This window comes from Rhizoctonia solani, chromosome 13 (assembly GCF_016906535.1).
Source record: "Rhizoctonia solani chromosome 13, complete sequence".
NCBI classification, from domain to species: Eukaryota; Fungi; Basidiomycota; class Agaricomycetes; order Cantharellales; family Ceratobasidiaceae; genus Rhizoctonia; species Rhizoctonia solani.
In genome coordinates, this window is record NC_057382.1 from 877326 (window position 1) to 895968 (window position 18643).

General features: G+C 49.9%; 6 protein-coding genes across 6 annotated transcripts; all 6 read left to right on the forward strand.

Moving 5' to 3' along the window:
- Window positions 1-1625: 1625 nt before the first annotated feature.
- Window positions 1626-2984, forward strand: RhiXN_07121 (Retrotransposable element Tf2 protein; the record flags this gene model as incomplete). Its single annotated transcript, XM_043326937.1, has 1 exon — window positions 1626-2984. The coding sequence occupies one exon, from the start codon at window positions 1626-1628 to the stop codon at window positions 2982-2984; it is 1359 nt and encodes a 452-aa protein (XP_043185409.1).
- A 239-nt stretch (window positions 2985-3223) lies between these two features.
- On the forward strand, window positions 3224-6414 carry RhiXN_07122 (Retrotransposable element Tf2 protein; the record flags this gene model as incomplete). Its single annotated transcript, XM_043326938.1, has 2 exons — window positions 3224-3514; window positions 3646-6414. 2 exons carry the CDS (start codon window positions 3224-3226, stop codon window positions 6412-6414), a joined length of 3060 nt encoding a protein of 1019 aa, XP_043185410.1.
- A 1413-nt stretch (window positions 6415-7827) lies between these two features.
- On the forward strand, window positions 7828-11444 carry RhiXN_07123 (uncharacterized protein; the record flags this gene model as incomplete). Its single annotated transcript, XM_043326939.1, has 6 exons — window positions 7828-7959; window positions 8049-8551; window positions 8599-9704; window positions 9757-9957; window positions 10400-10625; window positions 10727-11444. The coding sequence occupies 6 exons, from the start codon at window positions 7828-7830 to the stop codon at window positions 11442-11444; spliced, it is 2886 nt and encodes a 961-aa protein (XP_043185411.1).
- Window positions 11445-11646: 202 nt separating this feature from the next.
- On the forward strand, window positions 11647-12006 carry RhiXN_07124 (Reverse transcriptase (RNA-dependent DNA polymerase); the record flags this gene model as incomplete). The annotated part of the gene is made up of 1 exon (XM_043326940.1): window positions 11647-12006. One exon carries the CDS (start codon window positions 11647-11649, stop codon window positions 12004-12006), a length of 360 nt encoding a protein of 119 aa, XP_043185412.1.
- Window positions 12007-12337: 331 nt separating this feature from the next.
- RhiXN_07125 (ribonuclease H-like protein) lies at window positions 12338-13978 on the forward strand (the record flags this gene model as incomplete). Its single annotated transcript, XM_043326941.1, has 1 exon — window positions 12338-13978. The coding sequence occupies one exon, from the start codon at window positions 12338-12340 to the stop codon at window positions 13976-13978; it is 1641 nt and encodes a 546-aa protein (XP_043185413.1).
- A 1057-nt stretch (window positions 13979-15035) lies between these two features.
- On the forward strand, window positions 15036-17346 carry RhiXN_07126 (major facilitator superfamily transporter; the record flags this gene model as incomplete). The annotated part of the gene is made up of 13 exons (XM_043326942.1): window positions 15036-15238; window positions 15294-15409; window positions 15465-15544; window positions 15599-15687; window positions 15738-15844; window positions 15901-16030; window positions 16082-16267; window positions 16318-16443; window positions 16504-16627; window positions 16680-16889; window positions 16950-17038; window positions 17095-17270; window positions 17327-17346. 13 exons carry the CDS (start codon window positions 15036-15038, stop codon window positions 17344-17346), a joined length of 1656 nt encoding a protein of 551 aa, XP_043185414.1.
- Between the last annotated feature and the right edge of the window lie 1297 nt (window positions 17347-18643).

The following is an 18643-nucleotide window of genomic DNA, read 5'->3' on the forward strand; positions in this document are numbered from 1 at the left end:
TCCCTGCTGTATATAGACAAGAGCGCACTATCTACATGGTCTGTGCACGTGAGAAAGGAAGTACATAAGACAAATGAGAAGCGCGCTGCGGGCTGCGCAGAAGCGTGGATTTCTCCTAAGCGCCCTTGGCACGGCATCTCGGCACGGCATCTCGGCATAATAAGCGCCGAGATCACGTGATCGAAAAACAACCGATATGAAGTCCGTAAAAAATAGTAAAAATCAGAAAAATCGTCCGAATCCAGTGGTATAGTTAAGGAGGTTGTAACAGGTGCCCTGCGGTCAACCCATTGAATGACAAACTAATGTTTGTCTTGCCTTGGAGGTGCTCTTGCATATGGAGAACAGCGCGTCAAGCCTTGGCAGGAATGATCCGGTCACAAATATAATTTGATTTTGGGGGCGTATAGTTGGGGTTGAGTAACCGGCTGTAGTGAGTCCACTCTGGATAGTCAATAAGTCAAGCCAGGGCCCCTGAGGCACAGATCAGTGCAGCAACTGCGTGATTTAGTTGGTCCTGAAGCGTCATGCTTCCCATGTGGCTATTGTCGTAGACACACTCGATACCAGGGAATTTATTCCCATTTTCTCGAATTTAAACGAAGACAAACGGACAACATTTTCAATCACGTGACTTCGGCGCTTATATCATACGCTAAGCGCCAAGCCACGTCCCCTTCCGCGCTTACCTCAGCACACGTAGCCACCTCCACCTGATGACATCACTATGACACGTCAGTGACACGTATGCATGAGTAAGGCCAACTGCGGAACGGGGTTCTTATTGGATTACATATTGGATATGATGTATTTGTAACTAGTCACTCTGTAGAATATATAAGGAGGCCAACCAACCATGGTAACACCCAGGTTGATTACCTCTTGTCGCATCCCCATCACTGTACAAGGGCCTTAAGCCCAGTAACCCACTTAGCTACTTAGTCCACACCGCCTTAAGCGGCTCTCTTGCTGTAGTTACATAGTTGGTCATTGCCCTTACGGCCTTGATCACCGTAGTATAGCTGGTCGTTGTCGTAGGATAGCTTGCCGCCGCCTTACGCGGTTCTCCACTTAGATACATCCGGCCGCAAGCGCCAACCCCCTCGACGTCCTTACAGACGTCTAGGACACTAGGTAATCGACCTTAAGTCGGTTGCAAACCGTGCCCACCAAGCACACCCCACTTAGTATCAACAAACAAGAAGGTCCCCTGTACTAGCACAAGGGAAATCACCTGATTGGGCTTGCCTTTCGCTATCAATAATCAAACTAGCGTCGGCCCCAGGTAGTACCGAATTGCTATAAGGCAGACGGATTCTAATTGTCCGCGTACCACCGGTCACCGCACCTTTTGTCAGCGGAACTAGTCAGCAGATCCACCCGCTTGCAGAAAACCCGTCCCACATCACGCCCGCACACGGCAGTTGATTGGTTGATAGGGACTGTCCAACGCTAGGCGGTTGACGCAAGTTCTTAGCGCTAGAACAATAAAGCGACCCATAAGTCCTGTCACAGGCACCACTATCCCCCACTCGCCCATCATTACGTCCCGCACCCCCTCTTGCGCTTCCTCTCGCGCTTCCCAACGCGCCACTTCCCACCAAGGCCGCTCATATCCCCATGAGATGGCAACCTGCTCCCGGAGCACCGCTCGTCCCCCGTCCCCTCTCGATCAAGGAGAGCTGGGACCCGCTCTTCCGGCAACCGCCAATGAGTCAGGAGATCTCCAACCAGAGGTCTACGGGGAAATATCCCTCAGCCGCGCAATCTCCCTCCTCTTGGGATTGCAAAACCAAGTCATCCGGCTCGAGCGGGAACTCGAGGAAATCAAGGAAGTCAACAAGGAAGCCCAAGACTGGATGGGAGCAGTCAACCAAACCCTCACTCGAATCAAGGCTAGCGGGGGGCCCCAACCCCACACACCAGAAGACCGGAAACCCCCGGCAGTGGAGGCCACGCCCAGGCCCATACCCAAAACCGACACTCTTCCAGCGCCTAGTGCGCCCCTCATTGCCTGGGCTAACCCCACCAAACCCCCCCTCACATTTGCCCAACCAACCCCTGTCCGGGCCCCCCCGAGAGTCCATACTCCCGCTCCACCTTCGCCTATCAGGCTCCAATCCCCCCTTGCCCCTCAACCAGCGGCTCCAGTAGTCGCTTATCAAGCCCCCGTCAAGGTGGACCACCCTGACGCCTATACGGGGAAAATTGGAAACAAGTCCAGGCAATGGCTCACTAGGATGATGGCATGGGTCTGCCTCAATCAGCGGATGTTCCCAACCGATCAGGAGGTCCTATCATTCCTCCTGATGAACATGAAGGACATGGCAGGAGCCTGGGCACACCCCCACCTCGACCAACTAGGGTCCCACAGGGCCATCATTCAAACAGTTGAGGATTTTAAGAGGGAATTCCTGGCCGCATTTGGGAACCCGGATGCCACACGAGCTGCTGAGCAGCAGATCACAAACCTTACTCAGACAGGAACCTGCGCTGAGTACATCACTAAGTTCAGGACCATCGCCATGGACCTGGACTGGAACGACGCCGCCCTTTGTGGGCAATTCGCACGTGGCCTCCACTGGGAGGTCAGCCGTCTCCTCGCCACTCGGGAACGGCGCCCCACCACCCTCCTTGAGCTGCAGAACGCGGCTCTGGTCATTGACAACGCCCTCCGAGAAGAGCGCGCCAGCCACCCGCCTAAGGGTAATAAGTCTGGCACCTCCAACACCACCCCCAATAGGGGGGCAAGTACTGGCCAACAGGCCACGAGACCAGGGCGCCTATCCAGCGATCCTAATTTTGTCTCCGAGGAGGAGCGAAACCGCCGCAGGGCTGAAGGCCTCTGCATCAAATGCGGAAAAGCAGGGCATAAGTTTGCAGAATGCCGCACTGGCTGGAAGGCCACGCCTAAGGAGGAAGGCGTCAAAAAGGAAGCCGCCAAAATTGGCGAAGAGTCTGGACCCGAATCGGGAAAAGACTAAGGGTACCTGCTGCCGCGCGCAAGGACCCCAAGGACTCTGGTTGTTTTGAATTTTGTAACATATCGAATAGTATCAATAGAAATGCCCCACTTTTTACAATTCCAATTCAACCAGAGAAAAAAGCGGAAACATTAGAAGTCCTGATTGATTCAGGCGCCACATCCTCATTCCTCCACCCACGCACTGCCAAGACATTACGCCTCCCCCTTATAGATCTCCCTCATCCCCGTACTGTTACTATGCTTGATGGGTTGAGCCCCCAGGCAGGCAAAATCTGGAAGAAGGCCAACCTAACCTTCTCCCTTGATGGCAAGAAAATGACCAAGACCTTCCTTATCTGCAATACAGGGTCTCACGCCGCCATCTTGGGATTGAAATGGCTAGACGCCCACAACCCAGAAATTGATTGGAACCAACGCACCCTCTCCTTTCCTCATGCCCCACCGGAACACGTGGCCATTGCCGAGGAGGAGGAAGCTGACAAGAACCCCCTTGAAGGAGTACCCCCCAAGTACCATCAATACGCCAAGGTATTTGGAGAGGAAGAATTCAATAAGCTTCCCCCCACAGGCACTACGATATTGGCATTGAACTTACCAAAGAAGGCCCCCTCAATTCTCCCCTTTATAGTATGACAGACGCTGAGTCTGCCACGCTCAAGGACTGGCTTAGGGATGAGTTGAAAGCAGGGAAGATCCGCCCGAGCAAGTCTTCCATCAGTTCCCCCGTGATGTTTGTCCCCAAAAAGGATGGTTCCCGTTGCTTGGTCGTTGATTACCGTCGCCTCAACAACCGGACAAAGAAAAACGTGTACCCGCTACCCCGTCCCAATGATCTTATGGCCCAACTCCGTGGCGCCAAAATCTTCACCAAGCTAGACCTAAGATGGGGGTACAACAATGTCCAAGTTAAGGAGGGCAATGAATGGAAAACTGCGTTCCGCACCAAGTATGGCTTGTACGAATCCTTAGTCATGACATTTGGCCTCACCAACGCTCCCGCCGCCTTTCAACATTTTATGAACGAGTTGTTTAAAGACCTGTTAGATGTATGCGTCATCATTTACCTCAATGACATCCTGATCTACTCAAAGGATGACGCATCACACACACAACACGTTCATGAAGTCTTACGGCGTCTAATGGAAAATCAGCTGTTCTGCAAAGCGTCTAAATGTACTTTCCACGTTACCTCTGTGGAATACCTTGGGATTATTGTATCCGATAAGGGGTTTAGTCTGGATAAACTCAAGATCCAGGCAGTACAAGAATGGCCGGTGCCCACTAAAGTCAAGGAAGTCCAATTGTTCCTAGGCTTCGCCAATTTCCTCCGCCGATTTGTTGCCAACTTCAGCCATGTGGCTAGGCCGCTACATAACCTAGTCAAGAAGGATACGCCTTGGAAATGGAACACAAAGGAACAGGAAGCATTCCAAGGGCTGAAGGACGCCATAACCAACGCCCCCGTACTCCGTCACGCTGACCCTACCAAGCCTTATTTTCTGGAGACAGACGCTTCCGGCGCAGCCCTAGGTGCTATACTCAGCCAACGGCAGGAAGACGGCCAACTTCATCCTCTTGGCTTCCTATCTGAGTCATTCAAGGGCGCCAAACAGAACTATGACACCCATGACAAGGAGCTGCTAGCCATCATCCGCTCCTTCAAGTATTGGCGTATCTTCTTGGAAGGAACCGTTCACCCTATCACTGTGTTCACTGACCACCGCAACCTGGAATATTGGAAGGAGTCCCGGACATTCAACCGTCAACACGCAAGATGGCACCTACTGTTAGCAGGCTACAACTTCCAAATTGTTTACCGCCCGGGAAAGCAGTCAGGAAAACCCGATGCCCTCTCACGCCGTTCTGATCACGCCGATATTCCACCCGCTGACCAAACCATGCTCCCGGAACCCATATTTGCAAACGTAGCCTTAGTTACGCCAGAGAAGGAATTACAACGCCAGATTGAATCGTCACTCGATCAGGACAAGTCTTTGGAAGAAATCCTACAGTTCCTACAAAACGAGTCCAAAGCCCCACCTTCTATCAAACGCGCATTTAAGGATTACGAAATGGAGGCAGGTCTATTGTTCTACCAAGGACGTATTGTGGTCCCAGATGTGGGCTCTTTGAGGACGGATCTCCTACGGATATTCCACGATAGTCCCTTGGCAGGGCACCCTGGCAGGCAGCGTACCCTAGAACTAGTCTCACGCAACTACTATTGGCCAGGCATCCGAGCAGATACATACTGGCACGTGGATTCCTGTGAAACTTGCCAACGGATCTGGAAACCAAAATACGCTTCCATCCCCCCACAGCCACTCAAACTCCCATCCAGGCCGTGGCAACACGTTTCTTATGACATGATTGTAGATTTACCAAAGGACGGAAGCAACAACTCCATCCTGGTCATAGTAGACAGCTTCACCAAATATGGGATCTTTGTCAAATGCTCCAAAAAGCTGAGAGCACCCAAGCTAGCGGAGTTGTTCCTGGAACACGTATGGAAACGCCATGGAATGCCGGAAAAAACAGTATTGGATAGAGGAAGGGTCTTCAATAACAAATTCTTACGGGCTCTTTACAAACGCCTTGGGATTGACCCGCACTTCTCATTGGCATACCACCCTCAGAGCGACGGCCAAACGGAACAAGTAAACCCCTCCATTGAACACTTCCTTAGAGCATACTCAGGAGTCAACCAAAGGGACTGGACCAAATGGCTTCCGATGGCGGAGTTTGCATACAATAACGCGGTACATAGCAGCACGGGCAAAACTCCCTTTAAAGCTCTGTACGGCTGGGAACCTACCTTAACTCCGTCAAGCGTACCAACAGATGTCCCGGAGGCAGACGACCTTGCCCAAACAATGGAGGCACAATGGAAGGAGGTGGAGTCAGCCCTCCGACAGTCCAAACAAAGGATGACAATCGGAGGAGAAGGAAGCCCAACGGAATTCGAGATTGGAGAAGAAGCCTGGTTGGACGCCAAAAACGTTAACCTTAAAACACTAAGTCCCAAACTAACGGAACAACGTCTGGGACCCTTCAAGGTTATTGAGAAAATCTCCGACCAAGCTTACCGCTTAGAACTCCCCCCAACCATGCGGATTCACAATGTCTTCTATGTGGGACTCTTATCTAAGGTCAAGAGGGACAAAAAGCGTACCTTTGAAAATTGTCCCCCTCCAGTCACTGTGGACGGGGAAGAGGAATACGAAGTAGAAGGGATAACAGACATGGAGGAAAGAGACGGAAAATGGTTCTTCAGGGTCAAATGGAAGGGCTACGGACCGGAGGAGAACACGTGGGAGCCCCGAGAGAACCTCAAAAATGCGGGGAAAATTTTGAAAAAATATGAGGAAGAGATGAGAAAAAAGGCCCTCGGCGCTGCCAAGGTCCTTAGAGGGGGGGCAGTGTCGTAGACACACTCGATACCAGGGAATTTATTCCCATTTTCTCGAATTTAAACGAAGACAAACGGACAACATTTTCAATCACGTGACTTCGGCGCTTATATCATACGCTAAGCGCCAAGCCACGTCCCCTTCCGCGCTTACCTCAGCACACGTAGCCACCTCCACCTGATGACATCACTATGACACGTCAGTGACACGTATGCATGAGTAAGGCCGACTGCGGAACGGGGTTCTTATTGGATTACATATTGGATATGATGTATTTGTAACTAGTCACTCTGTAGAATATAAAGGAGGCCAACCGACCATGGTAACACCCAGGTCGATTACCTCTTGTCGCATCCCCATCACTGTACAAGGGCCTTAAGCCCAGTAACCCACTTAGCTACTTAGTCCACACCGCCTTAAGCGGCTCTCTTGCTGTAGTTACATAGTTGGTCATTGCCCTTACGGCCTTGATCACCGTAGTATAGCTGGTCGTTGTCGTAGGATAGCTTGCCGCCGCCTTATGCGGTTCTCCACTTAGATACATCTGGCCGCAAGCGCCAACCCCCTTGACGTCCTTACAGACGTCTAGGACAGCTATAGCTCAAGAAGGGGTTGGGGGCTGGGAGTTCATGCAAGGCTGTAAGATCATTTGGGCTACTATGATCTTGCACATTTGCATCAGGTTCTCCAAACCCGCCGGGTGCCATGCTAGCCAAGGCGGATTTGGCTCTCTGGAAGAGCGCTGGTCTCCAGTTACAAAGTGCCCGACATCGTCCTGCATGCTTGTAGATGCGGGGCAGATTTCTGTCCCAAGCTTTGAGCGTCCATCCGCACACAGAGCTTGCTATGCAATGATAGTATGCGTTGTCTTGACGCAGTGCATCATCACTAGCAGGATGGCATGGCTTGGTGAGCTCACGCGCAAGAAGATCAGGCATAGGACCAGATCAAATTCTACTCCCTGGCAACGAATGCTCACTGTTGTCGATCCAGAGTGGATTGGTCTCAGTTGGAACTGCATCAAAAGCCGGGCCAGCATGTTTGGCTTGCTTTTGCGGTTGGGAGTCTCCACAAGGACGACTGAGAGTGCGTTTCATGGTAGCAGGCATAGACAGAATCGTACTAATACTGCATAATGTAGTGTAAGTTGCGCATATAACATCAGACAGAGATGTAGTTGGCCTCCTTACCTTCAACACCGAGTTGTACAATAGAATGCTCGAATAAAACAATTAATGGTAAAATAAATCTTCATTGAACACGACTATATATCACAGCAGTGCCGGCGTCGAAGACAGAAGAAGCCGGTCGAAATCGAGTCATTGAGGCTAGCTTAGGAAGGAGTCGGGGAGGGCTCGGTCATCGGGGACTAGATGACCAAACAGTACTAGCATGTTCCTAACGGTAAGTCACGTGACGACGTCGGCGACCATGACCGACAATCCTGAGCCCAAGGGCAAAGGCATTAGCTCGCGCTTTTCGAACATTTTGCGTCGTTCTACTCGCTCTACCTCTGATTTGACTGGCATACACGAACATGATATTGCTTCTGATTACCCGACTGTTAGAAAAGTCATCAAAAAACCCAAAAACAACGACTCTAATGACTCCATATCTATTTACGCATCCGATGATTCCGACAAAAAACCCAGAAAATAGCCAATGTCCCTAACCGTAAGCCTGTATACAAAAATCCATTCTCTGCCATCCCTAGCGGAGGCACACAAGAGGCAGTCGCTAGCGCGCTAGCCGAAACTGACCGCATATCGGACTATACCCTTAGCCCACCCCCCACTGTTCCTCTCGTCGCAAGCCCGCCGAGAAGCTCTGGCGTCGCAAACGCAGGCATCACACTGGTCATCAGCTCCTCACAAGAGTCAGAACAGGTTAGAGATGCCGGCGCGGCGCTGGCGCAACTCACGGAATATACGTTGGACGATGAACCCTCCTCTAGCCCTCCCAAAATCACATACGTTGAAGAGAAGGCCGTATCTAGGCCAGGATCAACCACCCCCACCCGAAACCGCACGAGACCCACCGAAAGACAAGTCACCCCCATGGAAGACTGGGTTTTCAGCAGCCAAGAGCTACACTGGTTTAAACGCCTCGAGGCTGGAGGCTACCCCGACAACGAAGCTCTCGAACGCTGCATCAAGTACTACACCATCACCAACCAAGCCATCGCCACATCATCGAGAACAGACAACTATATGACGATACCGACGAAGAAAAGAGCAGCACGAACGCATTCATTCAAAAAATCGAAAAACTAGGCAACCAAATCTCTTCAATCGCCGAAAACGCGCTTTACAACGGCACGGAAGCAGGACCAAGTCGTCCGGAATCACCGATGAAGCAAGACGAAGAGGAAGACACATACATGGGCGAACCCGAACCCGGCCCGAACCAACCTAACCCCCTAACCACCGAAATCTGCTGGGGAACCGACGCCAAACCAGGCGAGTGGGGAGGCTACACAAACCCACCAGCACCAACACACTCAGCCACTACCGATCCCACTCAAGCCATGCTCCAGGCGATTTTAACCAAGATGGGGCAGCTCGACGATATCAAGTCCCGACTAGACAAACTCGAAGGCAAATCGCCGCAGGTACACACTGCACAAACGAGCACGTCTAGAAACAAACACACAACTAACCCAAGTCCCGCCCCAACCGTCAACTCCTCACAAACGCGTCCAAGCTTTGCCAATGTCGCGGCAAAGGCGCCAGCCAAAGCCCCGGAGGTCAAAGCCTCTAACATTGCCGCTGCTATCAAGAGGGATATCGCCAAACCGGCGCCCGCACAGAGCGACGACAAGAATTTTGTTGTTCGTTTCAAAACTCTACCCGTCACCCAACCAAACCCCGAAAGCATATTCGTGGCCATGCGAGAATGCCTTGATGCCGCAAACCGCAACCTCGGCAAGGGCAGACTCACAAGAGTCCGGTGGTCACTAAAGGCAAGCCTTCACCTTTCCTTCTCCAATAATGTCTCCGTCACGGCGATTGAAAACGCCATCCCACTGCTCATGGATCGTCTACGACTCCCTGAGTACGAATTCGGACCTGAGGTCCCTTGGAGCAGACTAGTCGTCACCAACGTCCCCACCGGGATGGGCGGCTCTCTCCAACGCATGCGCAACCGCGAGGAGCTAACTCAGCTCCTCAACGAAGCCTTCCCTGACTCCGCCAAATTTGGCTCAGTCAAACTTACCCTCGCACCCGACTGGCTAGCAGACCCCGCGCGATTACAAGCCGAGGGACGCCATGCCTCCACCGTTTCGTTCGCATTTGAAGACGCAGGAGGTCTCACCTCGGCCCGTCTAATGAGCTCACCCAACCTGTTCATCTACGGCAGGAAATGCGAAATCAAGAAGTTTAACCCCAAACCCCTACTGCAAACCTGCACTAAATGCGTTCGCTACGGACACACCGAACGTCAATGCCGAACCAAGAAACCCCGCTGCCACAAATGCGGACGCAACAACCACTCGACCGACGAACACAACGCAGACAACTGCCCCCGATGCATCCGCGAAGGCAAAGGGAACCCATGCGAGTGCGTTTACTGCACATCTTGCAGTCTTCACGGACACCGATTCAACACCACCGAATGCCCCAAAATGTCCGAATTCCGCCGCCCTATCACGCAATTAATTGCAAACCGGTCATCGGTCCGCAATGACTGAAAGACACATCATCCAACTCAACGTGGCAGGATGCAACCCGCGCATGCATGCCCTGCTAAACGAACCACTGTACGCGCACTTTGACATATTATCTTTCAGGACATATGGTGGGGCCGCATCGGCTCCCAGAAAAATACCAACCCCAATCATCATAATATTTATGGCACGGTCAACTCCCAATTATCTATGCGTCGTTCCACCCGGCTTCGAAGAAGCACAAGGCCCGAGCGTCGCCATCTATATCCGCAAACCGACACATTCACGCACAATTCTCCAACTGCGTCCCGATCCACCGCGATATCCTCGCACTAGACGTCTCTCTCGAAAACCACAAATTCACCATCATCAACACATACGCACACGGAAAAGACGCCTACAAAACAATCCAACACCTTACCGAACAAATCATCCCAGCCGAACGCCCACTCATCCTAACAGGAGACTTCAACCTCCACCACCCCGATTGGGCCCTCGATAATTCCAAATGGAAAAACAGGCACCCCAACCAAACCGAGAGAGAATTTAGGGACTACGCTGAGTACAACAACCTGACCCTAATGAACACCACCTCCTCCCCACACGCATTGCACCCAATACCAAATCCAATTCAATCATTGATCTCACCTTTCTTAACCCTAGGGCCGTCGAGGCATGGCCTAACTTCAACTGGGAAGTAGACACGCCCTCGACAGGCAGATCGTGCGGATCGGACCATATGGCCATAACATGGTCGATCCAGCCGTCCGATCAAAACCTGCCTGATGAAGACGCGGTCCAAACACCGCACAGGCAAATCGACCCCAAGCGGGAGGACAAATGGGTGGAAGCTTATGCCAACGCCCTCAAGAAATTCGAACTCCCCGAAGAACCCACTACGGCCGAAGACGCTGACTTGATCACGGGGGCGATCTTGGAAGCGATGTCAACCGCCACGATGAAAACGATGCCCGACGGCAACAAAAAGAAAGGTAGCGGACCAGTCCGATCCCCTTGGTGGAACGCCGAATGCTCAGGCGCCCTCAACGACCTTAAACATAACCCCGAAGGACGCACCCAAGACCAACTACGCGCTACCCTACGCGGCGCCATTAGACGAGCTTGCCAAAACAACGGTGACCGTATACTATCTGAAATACGTACGTCCAAGGTCTTCGAGTCGCTGAAATGGTTCCAAGGAAAAAGACGATCCCTACTGCCCCCGATCAAAAACCCCAACGGCGGCAACACAGCCACGCACCCACACCACAAAGCCGAAAACCTAGCCAAACAATTCTTCCCTACTGTCAATCCCACATATCCCTACAACCACTTGGGATTAAAGCCATGCCCAAGCGGCCTTTTCAGGAGATATCAGTAGACGAAATTGCTAACGCCATCAAAAACACATCCAACAAATCATCACCTGGTCTTTGGTTCTAACTACAGGCTGCTAAAGTGGGCTTTCTGGTACGACACATCACTGTTTGCCAGACTCTTCAATCTGTGCCTTAACATTGGATACCCCCCACTGTGCTGCGAAGCTGTGTCATTGCCCCATACCCAAACCCCGTCGCCAAGACATGTCCCTACCCAAGAACTACAGACCAATTGCCCTATTAGAAACCCTGTCTAAGCTCTTGGAGAAAGTCATTACCACCCGACTCACTTTTGAGGCTGGTAAACACACTCTCATCCCTCATAGCCAATTTGGAGGGAGGGATATCACATCTTGCACCGATGCAGGGATCTGCATGATCCATGACATCAAAACTCACTGGAAGTCAAATCACAGGGTCTCATCACCCCTTGACGTCTCTGGATACTTTAACAATGGACCACAGCAGACTTATATACACCTTAGACCGCATGGGATACTCCAACCAGATTTGCAATTGGCTCAAGTCATATCTCAGCCACAGAACCGCGCAGTTCAGGGTTGACGGGCACCTCTGCCCTCCCATTGCACTTCCCCCTGTGGGTATTCCCCAAGGTTCTCCACTATCCCCCATATTATCCTCCTTATACTCCACCCCCTTGCTTATTGCTGCACAAGACCCACACGCGCAATCCTTTGCATATATTGATGACTTCACTATACTGGCTTGGGGAAGTCCCATGAGTATAATGTGTCTACTATGAGGCGGATAGCCACACGCGTGTCCAACACAGCTCTCCAACTTGGCCTTGAATTTGAAATTGATAAGTCAGACCTTATTCACTTCTATCGCAACTCTAATCACTCTTCCAACCCCAGTCTTCACCTTACCCTGAATGGCAAGAACTCCACCATACTGCCTCAAGGATGTATCCGTTTGGCTAGGATTCTTCTTAGATAGGAAGCTCTTGTTCAAAGAGCACATCCTGAATTCCGCTAACAAAGCCAAAGCTGTCATAGCCGGACTCAGAATGCTAGCCAACACACAGCGTGGACTCACCATCAAACACGCACGCATCCTATACATCACCTGCGTCATCCCCATCCTCACATATGGATCCCCTCTGTGGTTTCTGGGGCGTAGACAGAAGTCGTTGCTTGAACCGCTTAGGAAGGTCCAGAACCAAGGATTGAGATGGCTTCTTGGAGCCTTCAAAACCACTCCCATCCCCTGTCTTGAACACCTAGCCTCCATCCCACCCCTGCACATCACGTGCAAGAAGCTCATCATGAATTACGCAACCAAGCTCAGAACCATCCCCAAGTTGTCCCAAGTTGCTAAACGTCTCCCTGAATCATGGGACACGCATACACCCACTCTCAACAGCAACAGGAACAACAAGACCAAGAACTTGGAATCCCCCATCCATTTCATTGCATCACATAGCCACCCACACATCGAGTTTGTCACGCCGCACATCAACCACCCATCCAATCCGTCCATTCCATTCCCTGATCAAATCAAAATCAAGGACACCACCGACGGCCTTAAACGTGACGAATACCGCGACAAAATCCTATCCGAAATCAGCGTGCTGGAAGAATGTCATGCCAGCGTTCTTGGCTACTCAGATGGGCACGCGGCGGTGTCCAATGGCATTCGGAAAGTCGGCGTCGGCTACGTGATACGTGCCGGAAAAAGGACTTTGTCTTCGTCGTCAATCGGAATTGGACCGCGAGCCAACATATACGATGCAGAAATGCTGGGAATTCTATTAGCGTTCATGAAAGCTAAACAAATAGCCGAAAACCAAGGTTACCGCAAAATACGCATCTATTGCGACAACCAGTCCGCTGTTAAATCAATCGCCGACCTCTCGCGACATCCGTGCCAGTACGCGTCCAGAATATTCGTCCCCGCCGCCAAGGCATTTGTGGAGGGACATCCAGAACGATCCATACACATCACATGGACGCCCGGACACAACGGAGTCGAAGGCAACGAAAGAGCGGATCGTTTGGCTAACGAAGGAGCTAGAGTGGCCCCGACCCCCTTATTCAATCGCACCATCACATGGGCGAAAGAACAGGCAACACGCAAAACCGTACGTTCATGGAAGAAAGCATGGTACGAGCACTCAGAAACAAGAATAAACTCGAAATACTACATCCCCCGCCCACCCGCGCTCAAATTACATCCCATATTTAACTCAAGCAAATTGGGCAGGGACATCGAGTGCCGCCTCGTACAATACCTCACCGGGCACGGCCATTATGGCGAGTACCACGCACAATTCCATCACGACGTAGATCCCAGGTGTGCCTGCGGGGAGTCGGTAGAGACTATCTTTCATTTAACCACCTCCTGTCCCGCTACGGCGGGACACAGGGGGATACTTAGTGAGTTTTCCACCAACATTAACGATCCCACACTGTTTGGCTCCCTCGCAGGTCTCGAAGCAGTCGCAAAGTTCATTGCCAAGACGGGCATAGGCCGAAGACGAGGAGGCCCGCAGGCAGCCGCTCAAACCATGTAGTATATACGCCCTTAAGGCCGCCACTTCATTCCCGCCCTTACGGCCTCTACCCCGAGTTAGGCCTTAAGCCACCTGTATGTCGCCACGCGACTCTCCCATTTGCTCTCTGACCGTGCTACTGTCTCTGTTGTTTCCTCTTTCTCCTGCTGTTTCCCTCCTGTGCTTCCTTCTTCTGCGTTTTGTGTTGTAGCTTTCACGGTTCGGTTCTTGTTTTGTGAGCGGTTTGCCTAGTTCGCATGTAGCTCCCGTATTGTTTTATATATGGAAATGTACCAAAAAAAAAAAAAAAAAAATGCTCACGTGATCGTGCTAGCGTGTCGCTCTCTGATTTTCAATTGAGCTCCAACTAGCCGAACGTCCACCGCCTTTGATCCAAATATCTTGGCCATAGTTGCAATTGTACATCATCGATAGTCGTTCTCCTGCCAGTGTGAAATAAAATTACGTGTGATTTACAGGCTATCAAGTTGAGCTTGTTTGAATTGGCAAATTTCACCCGAGCCATCCGGTTGCACAGTAATGGAGTACCTTGAACCAATTTGTGAGTAGTCTTCCCGGAAAAGCCTAATTTATATGATCGACAGGACAATGTTTACAGAGGCTTAATCATATTTGAGTCGCATTTTTGCCGACATATCATAACAGAAAAGGACTAATCCGGAATCTACCCGCCGGTTCTTGAAGATTACGTGCTCACTTCCTTATGGTCATCGGTTGCACCATCCACACGTCGAATTGCACCGTCATGCTATCTTTGCCGGCGCATTGGTGCCTTGGCAAAACGATAATGAATTCTACACGCTCTATTTATTTCTCACATTACTTGATAGCTTGGAGTCTCGGTCGTTGGAATCCGATATCTTGATTAGGACTAAGCACACCATTCTCTTCTCGCTAGACGGATTATGTCGTCAGGCATTACAGGCACGCCGGGTTCTTTGCCCATGGAGCACCACCTCCCATTAAAGCATTCTGGCTCAAGGATAGCTATCTGTTCGCATTCGTTCCCTCCCTGGCTGTTCCAGTTTGTCGACTGGTCTCCAACGGCCTTCCGACAATGACGCGAGCCTCAGCTCCCGCTTCCATCTCGGGATCGAGTTTGGAAGGTAAAAATACTGGGACACTTGATTCAAAGAATCCTTACGATGGAGGAGAGGTTCCTGGAACCATGAGTAGCACGCTCAATCAACAACATATCTTCGACGACCCAACGTTGGGAAAGTACTTCGTTCCTATCGCTGAATATGAAGGAATGCATCGGTGCGTCTACTCATTTCCGACCAGACAGTATATGATAAGCATGTAATTCTCATAGGTTTGACCCCAAAGCAACCTGGACAGAAGCCGAAGAAAGACACTTGGTCCGCAAAGTTGACAAGCTGATCATGGTATGGTGCTGTGTAATGTTCTTTGCCTTGCAATTGGATCGAGGTGCGTAATAATAGGTTTGGACTTTTGGACTTTTAAAAATGTAAACCTATCTCAGGAAACATCTCCGCTGCCCTTTCCGATAACTTACTGAAAGATCTTGGACTCAACACAAACGATTATAATAATGGCCAAATGGTAGGCAAACTTTATACAAAGAAAATCCAGTCCCTTATCACCTTCTACTATCAGATCTTCTACTTATCTTTCATGTGCGCCGAGCTTCCGTCCCAACTGGTATCGAAACGCCTCGGACCGGATGTATGGCTACCTATCCAGTTGTCAGTATCCCTCTTTTTATGGGTATATGTCGCATCTGAGATTGTTATAGAGTCTCATGGTCTATCGTAGCCATGTCGCAATGTCGACTTAATGGCCGCGGAAGCTTCTTTGCCACCCGATGTTTACTTGGCCTCTTGGAAGGCGGTTTTATTCCAGGTGAGTTGACCGTCACCGGACTTGAAAAATGTAGTGTTCATTATCGATTTCTGTAGACATGATTTTATTCCTGTCTTATTTCTATAAAGGGAACGAATTGCCTGTTCGCCTTTCGTTCTTTTGGATGGCTCTCACATTTACCAATATCTCCGGCGCGTTACTCGGGTATGGAATATTGCGAATGCGGTAAGTCCAATCTACTTTTCTGTAGAATCTTATTGCTAAAATTGCGAACAGCGGCATACACGGTTGGGAAGGCTGGCGTTACCTATTTCTCATTGAAGGTGCCATGACCGCCGCGATCGGTTTATTTTCGTTTTTCTGGCTTCCTCCTAGCCCTACCCAAACGAAGGGAATTCTTAGAGGTAAAAATGGTTGGTTTACCGATCGGGAGGAAGTTATCATGGTCAATCGTATCCTTCGGTAAGGACCAATCTTGCATTCGCGAATTCATACGATTAACATGAGAACAGGGATGACCCCTCAAAGGGAGATATGCATAATCGGCAGGCCTTGCACTTGTCCGACTTTTGGGCATCGATCAAAGATTACGATAACTGGGGTTTATATCTTATTGGACTTTGCGCATATATTCCACCGTAAGTGATCATATTACTGAAAACATTCAAATCCTGAGACTGACTGGTTTCCATTTCTAGTGCCCCGCCGACTGCATATTTGACGCTGACGCTCCGTAACTTGGGGTTCAACACCTTCAATACGAACCTTCTCACAATACCTTCTAGTGTTTTATTCATGATTAATAATTTCCTCCTGACTCAGGTATGTATCATAAATTCAAACCTGGCCGTGATGGACACTCAAAGCATCGCAGCTCAGCCGCATTACCAAAGAACGTTCCACCGTTGCTAGCTTTGGAAACGTGTGGCAGTTGCCGCTTCTCATCGCGCTAGCCGTTCTTCCTGACGAGACCAATCCTTGGACTCGCTATGCGTTGCTGACTTTGCTGCTTGGTTATCCATATGCCCATCCTATCCTTGTTGGATGGAATAGTCAAAATTCAAATACAGTCAGGACACGGACGGTAAGTGTTTTCATTTGTTTTCGAGGAACCCCGTACTGACCTCGCTTGAACTACATCTAGGTCTCTGCTGCGTTGTATAACATATTTGTCCAGGCAGGAAATATCGTTTCCACACATATATACAATGATAACGACAAACCGTTCTATCAGTGGGTTTAATTTCCCCATCCTCGCAAATGGCGTTTGACTGCTCTGTCGTACACAGCAAGGGGAACAAAGTCCTAGTGGGCGTAGCCGTATGGAACATCGTTCTGTTTCAACTAGTGAAACTTTATTACATTCAACGCAATAAATGGAAGGCTGCTCGATGGAACACGATGAGCACAGAGGAGCGGGCACACTATCTGGAGACTACAACTGATAAAGGCAATAAACGGCTAGGTTAGTAACCGCTTCCAACGTCCAGTTTGGATATATACTTACGATGCCATCACTAGACTTTGTCTTTGTTCACTGAAAATGTTTTATTTTGCATCATGGGGATTCATTCATATTTTCGCTTTGCTGAATAACAGATTGCACCTATTAACAAATCTGTAGGATCTTGGTCCGTTAGATTATAGTCGTTGGACTTATTGATTGAAATTTCTGGCTGCTTGCGTTGTAAGAGTGCCGCATTTACCCCGCTCGGAGTCAGTGCAGAGGTTACACCTAGGCTAATAGTTCAAGCTATCTCATAAATAGCGCGGTTAGATGATCTTTAAATGGCATCTAACATATTTTTCCCGAACCTCAGCAAACTTACATGATTAAAACAGCGGGCAGTGTTGGTATAACTCCCACTGAAGGTGGTCCCCCCCCCTGAGATAAATGCACTTCCCCATATTCCGACGGCATTCTTAGTAAAGTCTCGGCCGACTCGAGAGCAATTATTTTCGCACGAATGTATCGTGTAACGTAAGTCTGCCCAGATTAGGCTTCTAAAATTCTATATTAGTCTAGATTTCATCCGCCCGCGTTACGCTGCTTGCGCCATCTGCATCTTGAATTGCACCGTCCGCGCTATCTTTACTAGCATTTCTAGGTTCGAATCAATAAACTTCTTTGAATTGGCACTCCCCGACGACTTTACTTCACCGTAGGTACTGGAGTTCTGGCTTCGCAAAGTACCGGTATGAGAAATTCGAGCAGAGCACACCATCTTATGCTCCCCTGCCCAACAATGTCGCCAACTAAAGCAGGCACAGCGATGTCTATCGAGATAGGCAAAGTTTTATAAAGGTTATAGCTCTGGTGCAACCTTATCGCCGTTGGGCCATTCTTTTCTTCGCCTTTTATCTTCCTCGCGACCCTAGGTAGCCTTCACAACATGACGCAAAAACCAAGCCCGACTACTGCGTCGAGCTCAATTATAGATGACAAACAGAGAGTTTATAGTCAGCCAAACGTACCTCACATAGTTGAAGAAGCACCCGGGGCTATCAGCGATACATTTTGCCGCGAACACGTATTTGATGATCCTAAGTTAGGGAAATACTTTAAGCCGATCCCGGAATATGAAGGTAGACATCTGTGAGCTTCCCTATTCTCTTTCTATTGTTTCCGTGTAGTTTATTTTAATGTATTCGAAAGATTTGATCCCAAAGCGACTTGGACAGAGGCCGAGGAAAGGAGTCTAGTACGAAAAGTAGATAAACGGATCATGATATGGGTCTGTGTTATGTTCTTTGCTTTACAACTTGATCAAGGTAATGCAAACTTTCTAACATTTTCATTGAAGGGCCTTAACATCTTTTTGGCCTTATAGGCAACAT